This window comes from Artemia sp. Qi Xiang Cuo, chromosome 1, assembly GCF_049724085.1.
Source record: "Artemia sp. Qi Xiang Cuo chromosome 1, ASM4972408v1, whole genome shotgun sequence".
NCBI lineage: Eukaryota > Metazoa > Arthropoda > Branchiopoda > Anostraca > Artemiidae > Artemia > Artemia sp. Qi Xiang Cuo.
The window spans coordinates 57606760-57626381 of NC_142794.1; the positions used below are offsets into that span (position 1 = coordinate 57606760).

Consider the following 19622-nt stretch of genomic DNA (forward strand, 5'->3'; position numbering starts at 1 on the left):
TAAGAGAAATTTGGGTGTTTTAAGTAAGACTACGTTAGTATTAAGGAAAAGTTGATGATTCGAAGAGAAAATCTGTTAGTGTTAAGTAAACGTTTGGTAGTATTAAGGAAGAATGGTGTTACTTTGAAGAGAAGATTTAATAGTGTTAATCAAAACTTGCTACTTCTGACAGAAAAGTTGTTATCAAAATCAAAAAATTGTTACTTCTAAGAAAAAGTTTGGTATCATTGGCAGAAAACTTGCTAGTTCAAACAGAAAAAGTGTTATCACTGGTGAAAAATATTATTTCGAAGAGAAATTTATGTGCGTTCAGTAAAAGTATGTTAGTATTAAGGAAGAATGTTGTTACTTTGATGAGAAGGTTTGTTAGTGTTAAGCAAAACTTGCTAATTCTGAGAGAAAAGTTGTTATCACAATAAAAGAAAAGTTATTTCTAAGAAAAAATTTGGTATCTTTGGTAGAAAACTTGCTATTTCGAATAGAAAAAGTGTTATCACTGATGAAAAACATTATTTCTAAAAGAAAATTGTGTGTGTTAAGTAAGAGTATGTTAGTTTTAAGGTAAAATGTTGTTACTTCGATGAGAAAATCTGTTAGTGTTAAGTAAACGTTTGGTAGTATTAAGGAAGAATGTTGTTACTTGAATGAGAAAATTTGTAAGTGTTAATCAAAACTTGGTACTTCTGACAGAAAAGTTTTTATCACAATCAAAGAAAATTTACTTCTAAGAAAAATTTGATATCTCTGGCAGAAAACTTGTTAGTTAAAACAGAAAAAGTTTTATCACTTACGAAAAATATTATTTCTAATAGAAATTTGTGCGTGTTCAGTAAAAGTCTGTTAGTTTTAAGGTAAAATCTTGTTACTTTGATGAGAAGGTTTTTTGGTGTTAATCAAAACTTGCTACTTCTGACAGAAAAGTTGTTATCACAATCAAAAAATTGTTACTTCTAAGAAAAAATTTGGTATCTTTGGTAGAAAACTTGCTAGTTCGAACAGAAAAAGTGTTATCACTGATGAAAAATATTATTTCTAAGAGAAATTTGTGTATGTTCAGTAAAAGTTGTTAGTATTAAGGTAAAATGTTGTTACTTTGATGAGAAAGTTTGTTAGTGTTAAGCAGAACTTGCTACTTTTGACATAAAAGTTGTTATCACAATAAAAAAAATGTTACTTCTAAGTATAAGTTGTGTATCTTTGGTAGAAAACTTGCTAGTTCGAACAGAAAAAGTGTTATCACTGATGAAAAATATTATTTCTAAGAGAAATTTGTATGTGTTCAGTAAAAGTATGTTAGTTTTAAGGTAAAATATTGTTACTTTGATGAGAAAATTTGTTAGTGTTAAGCAAAACTTGCTACTTCTGACAGAAAAGTTGTTATCACAATCAAAGAAAAGTTACTTCTAAGAAAAAATTTGGTATCTTTGGTAGAAAAATTGCTAGTTCGAACAGAAAATGTGTTACCACTGATGAAAAATATTATTTCTAAAATAAATTTGTGTGTGTTCAGTAAAAGTATGTTAGTTTTAAGGTAAAATGTAATTACTTTGATGAGAAGGTTTATTAGTGTTTAGCAAAACTTGCTACTTCTGACAGAAAAGTTGTTATCACAATCCAAAAATTGTTACTTCTAAGAAAAAATTTGGCACCTTTGGCAGAAAACTTGATAGTCCGAACAGAAAACTTTTTATCATAATGAAAAAATTGTTACTTCTAGAAAAAAAAGTATCTTTGATAGAAAACTTGCTACTTCAAGCAGAAAACATGTTATCACTGACGAAAAGTGTTATATCTAAGAGAAATTTGAGTGTTTAAGTAAAAGTATGTTATAATTAAGGAAAAGTTGATGATTTGAAGAGAAAATCTGTTAGTGTTAAGTAAACGTTTGGTAGTGTTAAGGAAGAATGTTGTTACTTTGAAAAGAAGATTTGTTAGTGTTAATAAAAACTTGCTACTTCTGACAGAAAAGTTGTTATCACAATCAAAGAAAAGTTACCTCTAAGAAAAAATTTTGTATCTTTGACAGAAAACTTGCTAGTTCGATCTGAAAACGTGTTATCACTGATGAAAAATATTATTTCTAAGAGAAATGTGGGTGTTTAAGTAAAAGTATGCTAGTATTAAGGAAAAGTTGATGATTCGAAGAGAAAATCTGTTAGTGTTAAGTAAACGTTTGGTAGTATTAAGGAAGAATGGTGTTACTTTGAAGAGAAGATTTAATAGTGTTAATCAAAACTTGCTACTTCTGACAGAAAAGTTGTTATCAAAATCAAAAAATTGTTACTTCTAAGAAAAAGTTTGGTATCTTTGGCAGAAAACTTGCTAGTTCGAACAGAAAAAGTGTTATCACTGATTAAAAAATATTATTTCTAAGAGAAATTTGTGTGTGTTCAGTAAAAGTATGTTAGTATTAAGGAAGAATGTTGTTACTTTGATGAGAAGTTTTGTTAGTGTTAAGCAAAACTTTCTAATTCTGAGAGAAAAGTTGTTATCACAATAAAAAAAAAGTTAGTTCTAAGAAAAAATTTGGTATCTTTGGTAGAAAACTTGCTAGTTCGAATCGAAAAAGTGTTATCACTGATGAAAAATATTATTTCCAAGAGAAATTTGTGTGTTTTAAGTAAGAGTATGTTAGTTTTAAGGTAAAATGTTGTTACTTTGATGAGAAAATCTGTTAGTGTTAAGTAAACGTTTGGTAGTATTAAGGAAGAATGTTGTTACTTGGATGAGAAGATTTGTAAGTGTTAATCAAAACTTGCTACTTCTTACAGAAATGTTGTTATCACAATCAAAAATTGTTACTTCTAAGAAAAATTTGGTATCTTTGACAGAAAACTTGCTAGTTCGAACAGAAAACGTTTTATCACTGACGAAAAATATTATTTCTAATAGAAATTTGTGTGTGTTCTGTAAAAGTATGTTAGTTTTAAGGTAAAATGTTGTTACTTTGATGAGAAGGTTTTTTGGTGTTAATCAAAACTTGCTACTTCTGATGGAAAAGTTGTTATCACAATCAAAAATTGTTACTTCTAAGAAAAAATTTGGTATCTTTGGTAGAAAACTTACTAGCTCGAACAGAAAACGTATTATCATTGATGAAAAATAATATTTCTAAGAGAAATTTGTGTGTGTTCAGTAAAAGTATGTTAGTTTTAAGGTAAAATGTCGTTTCTTTGATGAGAAGGTTTGTTAGTGTTAAGCAGAACTTGCTACATCTGATAGAAAAGTTGTTATCACAGTCAAAAAAATGTTAATTCTAAGAACAGATTTGGTATTTTTGGTAGAAAACTTGCTAGTTTGAACCGAAAAAGTGTTATCACTGATGAAAAATATTATTTCTAAGAGAAAATTGTGTGTTTTCAGTAAACATTTGGTGGTATTAAAGAAGAATGTTGTTACTTTGATGCACACATTTAAAATACATGTGATTTCATGAATAATATTTGATTTTTGTTCTGAAAAGATATAAAAAAGCCTTTTGAAAGTATTACTTGGCGATGGGATATTCAAAAAGCCATAAGGTAGAGTTTGTGGGTGAAAAGGATGAGTACTTCAAGTTCTAAAATTGGTTTAGGAGGGACATTAAGAAAAGAGATTTTTCTGAAAAGATATAATAAAAGCCTTTTGAAAAGTATTTCTTGATGTTGGGGCATGTAAAAAAGTCGTAAAGTAAAGTTGTGGTGAAAAGGATGAGTACTTCAACTTGTAAAATTGGTTTAGGAGGGAAATTAAGAACAGAACTTGTTCTGAAATAATATAAAAAGCCTTTTGAAAAGTATTGCTTGGTGTTGGGGTATGCAAAAAGCCGTAAGGTAAAGTAGTGTGTGAAAGGATGAGTACTTCAACTTGTAAAATGGGTTTAGGAGGGATATTACGTAATGAACTTGTTCTGAAAAGATATAATAAAGCCTTTGAAAAGTATTGCTTGGTTTTGGGGTATTCAAAAAGTTGTAAAGTAAAGTTGTGGTGAAAAAAATGAGTACTTCAACTTGTAAAATGGGTTTAAGAGGGATATTAAGAAAGGAACTTGTTCTGAAAAGATATAATATAGCCTTTTGAAATGTGGGGGCCCTTCTGTGTCTCAAGTGCGCAAAAAAAGTATTAAAAAAATGGGGAGGGGGCTTTTGGGGCCCGGGGGGCTTTTAGAGGCTCGGGGGGCCTTTGGAGGCCCGGGGGCCTTTTGGGGCCTGGGGAGGGGCTTTGGGGGCCTGGGGGTCTTTGGGGGCCCGGGGACCTTTGGGGGCCCGGGCGGCCTTTTGGGTAGGCGGGCCCTTTGGGTTTGGGGTATGGGGACCTCACAACACTGTTCAAATGGAACTTGTGTATTATAACGACCACAGAGTTTCACCCCAAATCATCTTCTAAATCTTCTTCTCAAATCATCTTCTAAAATGTCTCAAACTGTTTCGCCCAAATCATCTTCTAAAATGTCTCAAACTGTTTCGCCTAAATCATCGTCTAAAATGTCTCAAATTGTTTTGCCCAAATAATCCCTAAACATAATTTCTGAGTGTTCCTTTTGTTTTATCATCACTTGTTTTATCACTGTCACATTTGAAATTCCCAGGAAAAAATTCCCGCATTAATCTCTTCATCTCATAGGTGTTCTTGGCTACTCTATTAAGGCTTCGATAGAATATTAATTTATCGCTAAGTCTAAAGATCAGAGAAGCCATTTTTAAAAATAGAAATTCCATCTCTTTAAAGTCCCGTATAATTCCTAGGAAACAAGTGATATCATTTATTCCTCAGACCTAAAGATCAAAGAAGCCATAATGTTTCTTAATTCCCCTTTCGTGGATCAATAATTCACCGTCAGATTATGTAATCAACTTCTCAGAAATCCTGTTCCCCTTTCGTGGGTCAATAATTCACCGTCATATTATGTAACCAATTTCTCAGAAATCCAGTTCCCCTCGAGTCAATCAATACATCTCTTCCCATCAATGCGCATGTGTAAACTTTGCCCCGGAGTCATTACACATAGAAACAACAAATAAATTGACCTTGAAAAAGTGCTTTAAAGTACCAAATTGTACTTTTCTTATCCGGCAATGTTGTAAGCTTCTCTCAGTATTCTCTGCCCATATATGGACTCCCCCTCATATCTACAGCGGCTTCCCTACTCACAGTGAAAAAAATCTTGAATTGAGTGTTTTCAGCTAGTAATATATTCAGTTTATTTTATATTTCTTTCCATGGACTGTTAAAGATACACATAATTTTCATTCAAACGTAAATGACTTAACAGGTTTTAGACTTTTAGGATTAGGGATGGGGGAAGGGGCCAGTAGCCAAATTCCTGTTTGTAGTGATCTTTGTCTGTTTGTAGTGATCTTTGTAAGTTTGAGTTAAATAAAGAGTGAAGTGGTTATCTTTATAAAAGGAAAGTAAGTGGTGAAGAAAATTATAGATTTAAAGCTGAATGAAAGTGAAAGAATAAACTATTTTGGATTTTTTTATCGAAAAAAGGAAGCTTAAAGAGTTATATTGATGATATAATTAATAGAGGCAAAGTGGCCATGTCTGGAATTTTTATAGACCCGACGATAATGGTAATTAATTACCAAAAAATACATTAAATAATATTTAATAAGAAAGTTTTACCAGTGATAAAATATAGAGCAGAGATTTGAGGTGGAAATGCGGCACAGCAGTTGGAGTCCCTCCAGCTCCAGTCAAACAGTTCATGATAACGAACTGTACGTAAGGAGCAATGCGGCTCAATAGTAAACAAAAACCTAGGAAACAGAGTCGTGATGACAATATATATATCAGAAGAATCAAATTTTGATGCTTGTTCAAAATATTTAAAATTCATCAAGTTTAATTGTACCCTTTTTAAGTTACGAGCCTGAAAATATTTGTATACTTTTTGAAAAAGAGGAGAAACACCCCCAAAACATCATGTGATCTCAATGAAAATCCCACAACCCACATTATTTAGAACAACGATCAGAAACTAAAAGAAAAAGTTTTTTTCAACCAAAGTAAGGAGCAACTTTAAAACTTTAAACGCAGAGAAACTATTACGTATATGAGGGGGCTCACCTCCTCCTCAGTACCTCACTCTTTACGCTAAAGTTTTTTTTATTACTTTCAAAAGAGCTTTTAATTCTAATTTTGGAACTTGTAGAACTAGAGCACGTTTTTTCTGTCAGATATGTAGGTCCTAAGGTTTGGAATTTTCTTCCAGAAAGCATTCGGGCGGAGGAGCACCTTGGTTTACTTAAGAGAAAAATGAAAAAAAAATCATTTGGGGCTTGGTTTATAGATGATTTTTGTTTTTGTTTTTGTTTTTCTTTTCTATTATCATTACTATTTTTTTCATGATTAGAGATTGGTCATAATTGAGTTGTTTATTTATTATTATTTATTTCCATTTTTTGTTTATTTTGTTCATTTGTTAAGAGTTTTGTTAAGCGTTTGTTATAGGCTACATGTGGTCGCCCAGTATCAAGTGCTTTTGTCTCTTACTTTGGGCAGCCACTTGGATTAATGTTATGTGTTACATCATTTTTTAATTAAATGAATTGAACTGCTGTGTGTGTGTGTGTGTGTTGTGTGTGTGTGTGTGTGTGTGTGTGTGTGTGTGTGTGTGTGTGTGTGTGTGTGTGTGTGTGTGTGTGTGTGTGTGTGTGTGTGTGTGTGTGTGTGTGTGTGTGTGTGTGTGTGTGTGTGTGTGTGTGTGTGTGTGTGTGTGTGTGTGTGTGTGTGTGTGTGTGTGTGTGTGTGTGTGTGTGTGTGTGTGTGTGTGTGTGTGTGTGTGTGTGTGTGTGTGTGTGTGTGTGTGTGTGTGTGTGTGTGTGTGTGTGTGTGTGTGTGTGTGTGTGTGTGTGTGTGTGTGTGTGTGTGTGTGTGTGTGTGTGTGTGTGTGTGTGTGTGTGTGTGTGTGTGTGTGTGTGTGTGTGTGTGTGTGTGTGTGTGTGTGTGTGTGTGTGTGTGTGTGTGTGTGTGTGTGTGTGTGTGTGTGTGTGTGTGTGTGTGTGTGTGTGTGTGTGTGTGTGTGTGTGTGTGTGTGTGTGTGTGTGTGTGTGTGTGTGTGTGTGTGTGTGTGTGTGTGTGTGTGTGTGTGTGTGTGTGTGTGTGTGTGTGTGTGTTTGTGTGTGTGCTTGTGTATGGCTCTAAGCTTTTGAAATACACAGATCTATCTATCCATGTATCCTTCTATTCAATATAATTTTTACCCTTGTTAAGATGTATTTAATTATTTATATTAGTAGCTGTCATCGCTATTTTTTACTATGATTGTTTATTTAATTTCTTTTCGTTTTGGGTTTCATTTATTCTTTGATAGTAATGTCTGGTCACTTTGGGTTTGAATAGGAGAGATCATAGTAGTAATGTTCGTGGCCGGTTCCCTGGTACACATTCAAGGACTTTTGTTGAGGAGGAATATATTTTTACATCGCCTATATATGGGTCAACGGCTTGAGCTAACTGGGTGAAAGTCATACGCAAGTTCAGCCGGACTTTCTTAGTTGGATATTTACTTGAGATTATTATTCAACCGTTTTGAGTTTTATTTTGTAGTTGTACTTTAATTAATTGCAGAACTCTCATCATTTATTTTTTAACTAAGATGACCATTAATCTTAACTAAGAATAAGACCATTTGATTTACTTTTTTATTTTCATACGATTAGATTAAAGACCTGCTGAGAATTTTCTTCGAAGCTAACCCTTTGAAGAAAATATCATTTATATTCAATTTTATTCATTGATTTTTTTTTCTACAAAGAAGGATACCCGGCCCCTATATCGAAAAAGGGATATATATACTATAAAAAGTTAATAATCAATATCAAAGCATCGATTGTGGCTATTGAGATGAGACTTTCGTGGAGATGACTGGAAATTAATTTTGAATTCAACATATGGATTATTCTGAATTTGGACCTTCAGTACAAAGTAAAAAGCAATATAAAAACTAAAGAAAGCCGAAACATGCCTTCGAGTCACGTCAAAAGCTAGTCCTTGAGGCAAATACTATTTATATTTGATTTTGAACATTTTTAGTTTTCCTTCAAAATTGTCTTCTACTCCCTCCCCTGCCCCAAAAAAAGATTAGAAAAAAATAACGCCAAGCCTATCATTACGTAATTGATATCACCACTTTGAATATACTTAACAAGATAAAACTTCCGGAAATTGTTAAGAGGAATATATTTGAGTTGAATTTATAGATTTTTTAGAGTTTAGACCTTCAGTGGAAAGTAAAGTGTTATATCAAAACTTAAAACATGCATTTTTATATCTCAAAAGATGTTATAAGCGGAATATTTCTAATGGTATACTCAGATAGTTCAACATATAGATTAGCACATTGTGAAGAAAAATTACCATTAAATCCACTTCGTCAAACCATAAAATATCAAACTAAATACTCCAAATCATAAGGTTTATGCAAAACACGCCTATAAAAGCCTAAGAAACCTAGTTGAGTAAAACTAGAATTAGCAAACTATCCAGTTAAAATCATAAGTTTCAGACAAATCAAACTATCGAAATACCAAACTATGCATTCCAAATGTAAGGTACAGACAACAAAAACCTATACAAGCCTAAGAAACCTAGCTCAGAAAAGCTCAAAATAGTAAACTGAACATCCCAAATATGGAATTTTAGACAAGTCAAACCATAAAGTACGAAACTAAACATTTCCAAATCATAAGTTTCGGACAACACACACATACGAAAGGATATGAAACCTAATTAGGAAAAACCCAAAATAGAAAACTGATAGCCCGAAAGCATAAGTTTGATACAAGTTAAACCAATGAAATACTAAGCTATTCATCCCAAACCATCAGTTTCAGACAACCCACACCTGTGAAAGCCTTAGAGACCTAGCTCGGAAAGGCCCGGAATAGCAAATTAGTCATCCCAAATATAAATTTTAGACAAGTCAAGCCATGAAATACAAAACTATAGATTACCAAATCATAAGTTTCAGAGAACACACACCTAAGAGAGGCTAAAAAGCCTAGCTCAGAGAGGCCCAAAATACCAAACTAACCAAGAAAAAAAATAATAAATTTCAAACAACACACAAATGCAAAAGTCTAAGAAAACTAGCTTTGATAATTACAGATTAGCAAGCTTAAGACCTCAATTCATAATTTTCAGACAAATCGAGCCAAAAAAACAAACTAAATATCCCAAAGACTAATACCAAAGATCACAAAGCATAGTTTTAGACAACACACACCTACCAAAGGCTAAAAAACCTATCTCACAGCAAACTAAACCCCTGAAATAAAAGGTATCGGACACCAGACATAAACGAAAAGCTAAGAAACCTAGCACAAAAAGCCTAAAAATATCAAACTAGACATCCCAAATCATAAGTTTCAGAAAACACACATATGAAAACCCAAGAAACCAAGCTCATGAAAGTCCAAATTAGCAAGCTAAAGACCCCAAATTGTAAACTTCACACAAGTCAAACCACGAAAACCCAAATTTAACATCCCAAATAACAAGTTTCAGACAAAACACATTCACAAAAGCGTAAGAAACCTAGCTCATAGCAAACATAACACTCGATATCACAGGTATCAGACAACAAACACCTATGATAGGCTGAGAAACTTAGCAAAGAAAGGCCTGCAATAGAAAACCGAAAACCTCAGATCATAAGTTTCAGACAACAAGCACGTACGACAGGCAAAGAAACCTAGTACAAAAACCTTGAAATAGTTTTCGTGCCAGATTAACACAATTTACCTAACCTAAAAGGGCTAAAAAGCTAACTTGGGGAAATTTAACCTAATTTAAAATAGTGAACGGCTAACTTATGTTAATCATAAGTTAGTATAACCTAAAGTAGTATAGCCTAAACTCAAGTGTTTGATTATGTTCAAATGTCTCTTGAATTTATGAAATCTTTTTTTGTGTGTTTCAAAAGCTAGCTTGGAGGTATGTAACTAAAAATGTAAACTAAGTTAAACTATTTAACAGCTAAATTAAGTTAAACAAACCAAGATTAATGCACTAAAATCGACCGTTTGAATATTTTCATGTGTTTTCTTACCAAATTTTGGAAAACTCGTTTTGTGGGTTTCTGAATTTTGAAAAAAATCCTGTGTTTTTGACCTTTTCAAGATTCTGTTCGTCTGTTTCTGACTTTGAAAATTCCATTCGCATGTTTAGGAATTTTGGAAAAATCTATTCGTATATGTTCACGTGCTTCTGACTTCTTGAAAATTCTATTCGCATGTTTGTGAGTTGTCTGAGCCTATAGTTTCGGGTTTTTAGTTTGCTCTGAGCTATGTTGGCTAGACTTTCTTATGTGTGTTGTCTGAAACTTATGATACGGGATATTAAGTCTGGTATTTAGGGATTTTACTTGTCTGAGATTCATGATTTGGGTTGTTTAGTTAGGTTTTTGTGACATGAGTTGTCTGAAACTTAAGATTTGGAGTGTTTAACTTGCTAATTTAGACTTTTCTGAGCTAATTTTCTTAGGCTTTAATATGTGTTGCTATTTCTAGGCTGTCTGTGCCAAGTTTTCTAAGCCTATTGTAGGTGTTTATGGTCTGAAACCTATAATTTGAGGTGTTCAAATTGTTATTTCTGGGCCTATTCTGCTAGGTTTCTTAACCTTCATAAGTCTGTGTTGTCTGGTGCTTATAAATGTGGTTGATTAGTCGGCTATGAGCTAGGTTTCGTAGCCTTTTTTAAATGTTTGTTGTCTGACACTTACGATTTTGGATGTTTAGTTTGCAAATTAACACGTTTCTTCTCTAGGTTTATTTTAGGCTTTCGTATTTGTGTAGTCTGAAACTTATGACTTGGGATGTTTAGTTTTCTGTTTCGAGGGCTTCTCTGCTGAATTTCCTAGCCTGTTTTAGGCGTGTATCGTCTTAAACTTATGATTTGGGACGTTTTGTTTGCTATCTTAAGGCTTTCTGTGCCAGGTTCCTTAGCCTTTTGGAGGTCTCGGTTTTTGTGAACTAGGATTTTCCGGCTTTCGTAGGCTTGTTTTGAATTAAACTTGTAACTTTGGATGTTTAGTTTGCTATTTCGGGGGCTATCTGAGTTAGTTTTCTTAGACTTTCGTAGGTGCGTGTTGTTTGAAACATGATTGTTGATGGTTAGTTTGCTATTTCGGGCCTTTCTGAGCTAGCTTTCTTAGCCTTTCGTCGTTCTATCTCGTCTGAAACTTGTTATTTGAGATGTTTTGTTAGTTATGCGAGACTTTCTGTGCTAGATTTCTTATTCTTTCGTAGGTTTGTGTTGCTGATTCCTATGATTTTTTTTTTAGTTTTTTAAATTTGAATTTTCTGAACTAGGTTTCTTAGGCTTTTGAAGGTGTATGTTGCATAAAACTTATGGTTTGGAGTGTTTATTTTTACAACTCATGCTTTGCCCGGTGTTTGTCTCAAGGACTAGCTTCGAGAATCCCTCGAAGGCTTTTTCTATACTGTCTTTAGTTTTGATATTGCTCTTTACTTTCTACTGAAGATCTAAATTCAACGTGAAGTATTGGATACAAATCCAAGTATTGAATTTAAAAAAAAAGTATTGAGTTTGGTTAAACATGGGCATGACAGAGCATAAACAGCACTGTATTGATTTTTTTTTATTGTTTTAAATTTTATAAATCTAACAAATCAAAGGCTATTAAGATTTTAAAGAATAAATATGAGCATATATATATTAAACTGACAATGCACATTCAGTTGTGTTTTTCCAGTAAAGTGCTAATTTCACTCTGGCTTTGATAAGACATAGGGGCTGTGAGCCCTAATCATGTTAATTACTATTGGTTTGGAGTTTGAGTCGGTTATTCATTGTAATTTCTGTTCGTTTTGGCTTTCATTTATTTATTGATGCTGATTTGTGGTAGTTTTACGGTTGGTAGATTATTTGATTCTATTTTTGCCCATTTTTGGTTTAATAGAACTCTCTACTTTTCCTTGAAAAACTTATTTTGTGGAAAACGTTTTTTAAATTAATTTTTCATAAAACACAGTAGCTGCAAACCTCAATGTCAATAGGCTAGTTTTCAGCAAAGAACAGGTTTTGTTTTTACTGGAACCTTTACATGACTTACCTTACTAGGCCGCTTATTGGAAGCAATAGTTTATTTTTATTTTTATTTTAAATACCAGAAAAAATAAAAGGAGGAAATACCTGAAATAATCTTGCCAAAACTCCCCAAACCATGGATTTCTTTTATTTGTACTGGGATTCAGCCTTCGAAGATACTGCTCAAATCCTCGTATTTTTCTTGCGAGTGGTGATACCGCAATAGCACCCTCCATGATAGCCTCGTTACCATGTGTAGCAGCTGTTCGAGCACTCCATCCATCACCACCAATGAAGACAAATGGATCTACCCAAGTTCTTTTCATCTTTTTGAAAGCTGTGAAAAATCGTGCAGCATATGTTTTGTCAGTGTAAAGAATGACAACTAAAATTAAATTTTTGAAATCAATTATTTTTGGAAATGAAAATAGATACTATTTTTTTGGAAATATTATACATATGTTTTATTGAGCACCTGGGCTTCAGGAAAACGACAGGAATAAAGAGCTACAAAAGGATTGGTACAAGAGTAAGCCACCGTAAATAAATCTATTTTTAGTTTTTACGATACGTCACAACGTTTTCATAGGCTACCATTAGTGTCGGATTACAATAAAGTATAAAATACACCTGCAAATCTTATGGGGACATTTTTACGATGTCTTTAATGATTCTTTTACTTAACAGTTTTAACAGTTTTAACAGTTTAAACAAATACAGGATTTGTCATAGGCAGCGCAATAGTGCAGTTAGTAAAGAGCGAAGTGGGCTCAGAAGGGCCTACGTCGAATGAAAATTGTAAGTTTCAGTACCCTTTTTAGGAGCCAAAAGGGCCTTCAACATTAATGTCCTTCATTCTGAACGAGGCTGAGCTGTCCTTTTTTGTTTATTTCTTTGCTGCTTTTTCTGCTGTTTTTTTCCTGTTTTTGGTTAATTAGAATGTTCCCTCCTCTCTCTTCTCCACCTTCCCTTCTCCACCAGAGTGTATTTTACTTTGAAATGGTGTTTAGCATGAACAAGTTTGCTTCTGCGGTTGGTGAATCAGTTCGTTTAAAGTAAATAAAACTGTTTTACTTTCTTCCTCTTTTTATGTCTCTTCTTCAATTTAACTATCCTTTTATATTCCTTTCCCTCGTCCATGAAAATCTGTAGCTTTTCTTCAGGGCAACTGTATTACTTGCCTTAAGCAATATAAAAGCTTTTAAAAAGCCCTCCTTTCTTTTTCTTGTACTTCCATAAAAAAAACTCACCAAAGAAGTACCAACAAAAACAGTTTATGTTAATTTCATTGGATTTGATTGTAACTTCGTTTCTTGAATATATATTCAAGTTTGGTTTGGCTTATTTCTAATCATTATATTGGAAATAGTCCATTATTCATAAGAGCAAATATCTTCTGAAGCAGATTAAAAGAAAAAAAGGCCATATTTGTAGTCAGAGAAAAAAAATAAAGTTTCCACTCTAAAAGCTAAGTTACTAGAAACGTTGTCAATACAATGGTAAGTAATGAGCTTCAAGCCATTGAAAGTGGTAGATTACGGAAATCATAACTCAAGCTCCATTCATATAGAACCTTTTGCATAATGAAGACGTTACAATCTTTTTCTTTTAATATATTGTCAATAGAATAGATTTATTGTCACTATCGAAATCGGTTCCAAGATTTTATTAAATGTCACATTTTGGACTACTTTTTAAAGGAATGATACAGGTTAGTCAAGAGCAAGCGTTGATTATGGTTAAATAGCCACCAAAATAGAATAAGGTCCTATGAAAGTAAGGTAAATTAGCTGCGTCTTTACGTAGCTAAAATACAAATACATCCTTTTTCAGCTTTCTAAGTCTTATTAAACCTATTGGGAGACATAGATTGTTCACTGTCATTGACAGTTTTTATTTTAAGAGTTTTTTTTTTTTTTTCATAGAAAACATAAACTCCTTGTCTACAAGACTGCCAGCTTTCATATTTTTTTTTCTTTTTTTAACCAATAGTATCTATCCAAAATTCCACTTCACAATATGCTTTTATTATATAGAAAACAAAAATGTAGCGGCTATTTCTTTTTTGTTTTTTCTTTGTCTCACTCATCAATCAACCAGGCATCAGTTTTCCTCCTGTGTTATTTTAGGAGTGAAACTCATTTTGCAGGAAAGAAATATTTTCTAGCATGAAGAGCGTTTTACGTTTTCAAATTAACATGCAAGTCTTCTTATTTGAATCGGATTAATTTGCGACGAAGAAAAACGGATTTGCACTTAGAATCAAGGGAAACTCTAGAATAGGCTTTTATTCATCGCTTTTTTTTATACCAATGCTATTTGTAATTAATTAAAAAAAAAAAGGCTTTTTCCCCAATAAAAGTTTTCAAAGAAAAGTTAAAAGCTACGAAAAAGTAAGATCAAATAACAATTCAAGGATAAAACGACTATTTATAACCAAGAATAAATAAATGAAACCCAAAAGAAACAGAAATTGTAATGAATAGCCCAGTCAGACGAAAGAAGAAAAGAAGCCACCACAAAGAGGAGTAGGGTTAATACCGTTTGAACTATCTGAAGGCCAGAGTACAACTTGCACTGTACTGAAAATAATTTCCATTTCTAGCAATTTATTTTTATTTCCCATAGCATAAAAAGATAACTATAATAACCAAAACTTAAAAAAAAATAATTAATATGAATTAATGAATTAATATTTCTGTATAACAATCCAGATTTTGGCTTATTATTTATGTTTTTGGAAAACATTTAACAATAATTTTAATCATAGCTGTACCATAGTTTTTGAATGGATATGTACGGGGAATAAAATTCAAATAAATTACATGAAAATCTGCAAAATCTTTGAGTTTACTTAATGCTGACAGAGTTCTGACCCCATCGTGTGACAATCTTGAGTATGGACAAGTATTAATCCCTTATTCATTCTTGAGATATCGCAGATACACCCTTTTGAATACCATGCAGGTAGATAGTGCGTTTTGATTAAGTTCAGCTTCCGAAACAACATGCCCGGACAGTTTTAACTTCTTGCTTTTAGCTGTTCCCAAGATACCACAGGTATGCCTTTCTGACAAAATTTTATCAATATAGTAGTTTCTAATTTAGTTCAACATCCCTAACAAAATGTCATGATATTCCAACATAATACGCTTAGCTGGATACCGTATATACATTTTGTTGACAATCTAGACACACAAAATCTTTTAATTAAGTTTTACATCCTCCTACTTGCAACACAGTCGCAGGTAGTCGTGGTTACTGTTTCGAGTAGTAGCAGTCACTGTTGCTAGTTGGTACTTTCGCAGTCGTAAGTAGCTGTAGATGCGGGGAGTTGTTGCATTCCTAGTTGCTCGTAGTCGCAATCAAAATTCCAAGTAGTCTAAGCGTCACCAAGAATAGTTGGATTTGCAGTCGGAAGCAGTAAGAATTGCAATTAATCACAGTCACAACTAGTTACGGTGACAAATATTTCCAGTCACAAGTAGTCACAGGCACAGGTTGCAACAAGTATTCAAAATTGCAATTAGTTTAAAATGTAAGCACTCATAGTTGCAGTTATAAATAGTTGCATTAGCAAAAGTAATAATAGCAGTATTTGTCATAGGTGTAGTATTTAGTACAAGGATAGGTCAATATATACGAAATTATATTATTGAGTTAGGACTAAAGTGAATACACCATTCGATACTTTTTTTATGCTTATTACGAATATAATAAGCATTTCTATCGGAAATAAATTTCAGCCCCCCCCCCCCCTATATATGCCAATTCAGGGTTAGGTTAGGTTAGGTTAGGTTGGGTTAGGTTAGGTATAGCCTATATAGGGGGGGGGGATGAAATTCATTTCCGATAGAAATGCTTATTCTATTCGTAATCAGCATAAAAAAAGGCATCGAATGGTGTATTCACTTTAGTCCTAACTCAATAATATGATTTCGTATATATTGACCCAAGGATAAGTTTAAGTTTTAGTAGAATAAGTAATAATAGTAGCAATAGTATAGTAATAGCATTTAGTATTATTCGTAAATGTAGTACGTACTACAAGGATAAGTTGAAGTTTTAATAATACAAGTCATAGTAGTAGTAGTAGTAGTAGTAGTAGGAGTTGTTTTAGTAGCCCTGAAAGTTTTCAATTTATACCCTAAGCCAGTGGTTCACGAAGTTATCGGGACACTGAACCCCCTTTTACCCATAAACATTTTAGTATTAGCAGTAGTGGTAGCAGTAATATTAGCAGTAGTTGCAGCAGTAGAAGTAGTAGTACTAACATTGACACAGTGCCTTTTCTTTGTTTAACCTCTTCCTTAGCATACCCTGAAAGTTGTAACTCAATGCTCTAAGCTAAAAATTTTACCTCAATAACGTTTGCCTTAGCAGTAGTAGAGGTAATAGAATTAACGGTAATAGAAGTAAAAGAAGAAGCAGTAATAATGGCATAGGTACAGTAAGTTTAACATCAGCCTAAATAGGCTATGCCCTAAAAGTTTTTCTTAATTCTCTAAGCTGTTCTTGCGATATTACTGATAGTTCCTTTTGATTACTTGCACTTACAAAGTGTGTTAAAAAAAAGTTTCAACATCCTCCTTGACATTTCTTGAAAACTTCACCTTTATATCTTGTGACTTAGCAGATGAAGAGGTAGTAGTATTAACTGGAGCAGAAGCAAAAGTAGGAGCAGTTGTATTAGATGAATACACTGCATTTTGGTTAGTATTACATCCCCCTTTAAAATGTCCTGAGAGCTTTAACTTAATTTTCTAAGCTGTTTCCGGGATATTGCTAATACGCAATATCCTAGATATTTTTCACAAACCCTTTGGACAATCTGAATGCAAGTAGTACATTTAAATCAGTTCAACATCCCCCTAAACCTTCCCTGAAGTTTCACCTTAGATGCCTTTGATTTGGTTGAGAACGCCCAAAAAGCTGCACGTGCAGTTGTTGCTGAACTAGGTGCATTGAACATAAGTTCATTACTAATTTTTGCCTGTTATCGTCTTTGCAGTAGATATTTGACAGCTTTTTCCACAACATCTGTTGTTATACAATAAATTATATTGAATGCTTTTGTTAATGTTCAGTTTTGTCCAAATGTATTAACTTGAAAAATAAATAATCGTAAATTAAGCAAACCACTTGAAAATCAAAATAAAAAGTAAAAATTTTTGCATGTTTTTTTTCAACTTAGTGTTATATTAACCCAAATCATTCAATTTGATAAGGAAGGTGAAATTATCTTGACAAGTAACTTCGGATAATTATTTAAAATTCCTTATTTCGTAAGCAGATTTTATAAACACAGGACAAAAAAAAACAGCTAGATATCGGTGGAGAAACTAGGCTATATTGCCAAGGTGACACTTCTTGGTGGCATCAGAAAGGAGTACTCAAAGACAAATATGCACCTTGTGAGGGATATAATGTGCTTAACAATTGTCTCTATGTTAGGGGTTATTAGATATGAGAGAAAACATTGAGAAGAATCGTTTATCCTCAATACATTACCAAGAAGAAGTGCCAATTCTTTATTCATTACTGTGGAGAAGTGCCTATTCCCTATACAATGTAAAGTGTGGAGAAAGCGCTTTGCCGTGTGAAGTACAGTCCCCTCATCTACTATTTCTTTTGATGGGGCTTAACATCCCCCTCGAAATTCTTTTAAATTGTCAACCGAATATTGTTGGCTGTACCTGGAATATTACAAATATTAAACTTGGATACACAGAGTGACATACAGAAACCGGGATACATACAGTGTCTTTTAATTTAGTTCATCATTCCGCTCAACACTCCCTGAAAATTTCAACAAAATCACCCTTAGTAGTTCTTCAGAAATTTAGGTTACTTCTTTTTGACAACCTGGATGACAACCAGGATCACATAGTGCCAATTGATTGATTTTTAATACCGCCATTAGTATTCTCTGAGAATTTTAACTTATTACCCTTAGCAGTCTCTAAGACATGAAAGTTACGCCGTTTTGACAACCTAGTTGCAGAGAAAGTCTTTCGATTTGTTCAATTTCCTCCTTAACATTCACTGAAAGTTTCACATTAATGACTGAAAGTTTAAAAAATTCACTGAAAGTTTAACAGGCATTCTAGATACATTACAGATCCACTTTTTAGACAATCTGGAACCTTTTTCTGCATTTTGATTTAGTTCAACAACCCCCTTGACATTCTTGGTAGTTTCTTCATAATGCCTTAAGAGGGGTATAGGGCCTTTAAAAGGGGTATAGAACATTGAGCTACCGTATCCTAGAGCCGTCTCCGTATTTTATAGGATTATTGGTTTGATGCAATAGTCCATAGGAAAAAAATAATAATAAATAAACACACATCCTCGATCTTCCTTGTGGAAAAACAGCAAAGTCCCAAATTTATTGTTGATGGGAGCTTGAAACTTCTACAGTAGGGTTCTCTTATGTATTAAATTCAATGGCGTAAGTTTTGTTAAAATCTCTTGACCTTTTGAGGAGTCTTTTCCTATCAGGTAAGTCTTAAATTTCTTGAAGGCTCAGGTTCTTAGCCTTTGCTGCTTTGCTTTAAACTTCTTTAAGTTTGTATATTCGGTGTAACAATACAGAGAAAACTATTTTAATGGCGATATTGTCATCGAAACCCCCTTTCTTCTTTGCTTCGGCTGCTAATAGACCAGATCACTCCTTACTTACAGTTTATTACCAAGGATTCTTTGATTATTATCAAAACTCCTTTGTTAGAGTTTTGGCTACCTTAAAGCGCAACCCACTCTTTACTTTTAGTTTGTCATGACAAGCTGCTTGATAATTCTCTTGGAATAGGCACTTATGGTGAGATGCTATATTCAAGATTTGGTCTACTCTTTCTTCACGTTTGCGAGGATTTATAAGAAAAGAAAGAAAAAAACTTGGCAAGACGAAAAAGGCTGACAAAACTGAAATTTACAATCTAAATTGCGTTGTCATTTTCCGGACTCAAAAAGCTAGTTAATTCGTGACTATATTATCTAGTCATAAAAGGCTGACTGCTGGTTGCTTAAGATCAAAAACTGTAGTTGCAAACCTGCTTTCATTGATCTACATATATTTCAATCATATATTCTTCAAATAACAGGAACTGGTCACCGCCTCCATTTTGATCATTTAGGTCTTTTCATGCATATAGAATTTTAAAAAATCATTTTCTTAAATTTTATTCAAATATAATATATTTTTAATAGTAAAGTGTAAGGAACGTTAGTCCTTTCTACAGGATTACTTCTCGAATAAGTGTTCTAATGATGATTCAGTGTAGTAAGGTCAATTAAGGCATTATGAAATGAAAGCTAATTTACACATTCATTTATAATACTTACCTCTAGATTGAGGGTGGCTTATAATTTGCTTTGCAATTTCTTCGTACTTAGATGCATTGCAATCATAGCTGACTTTATACTGGGCAGCAAAGCAAACATTATAAAATGGAGCCATTGTAGTTAGTTTTTCATGAGCTTTCATCGAGTATTCAGTGTCCGAGTAAACTAGACTCACGTACGACCAGTTGAAATGTCTGAAGAAAAATATTTATTATAACTTGTTTGAGAAAAAAATCGTCCTT

General features: G+C 33.1%; 1 protein-coding gene across 1 annotated transcript in view; it reads right to left on the minus strand.

Annotated features, from left to right (window-relative positions):
• The window catches only part of LOC148956514 (metabotropic glutamate receptor 3-like), a 222882-nt gene that overhangs the window by 157179 nt on the left and 46081 nt on the right, over positions 1 to 19622 (minus strand). Inside the window, exons 5-6 of the mRNA XM_089108444.1 lie at positions 19381 to 19574; positions 12142 to 12421 (exon numbers count right to left, since the gene is read on the minus strand). Of these exons, the coding sequence (XP_088964570.1) occupies positions 12142 to 12421; positions 19381 to 19574 (474 nt within the window). The remainder of the gene's footprint in view (positions 1 to 12141; positions 12422 to 19380; positions 19575 to 19622) is intronic.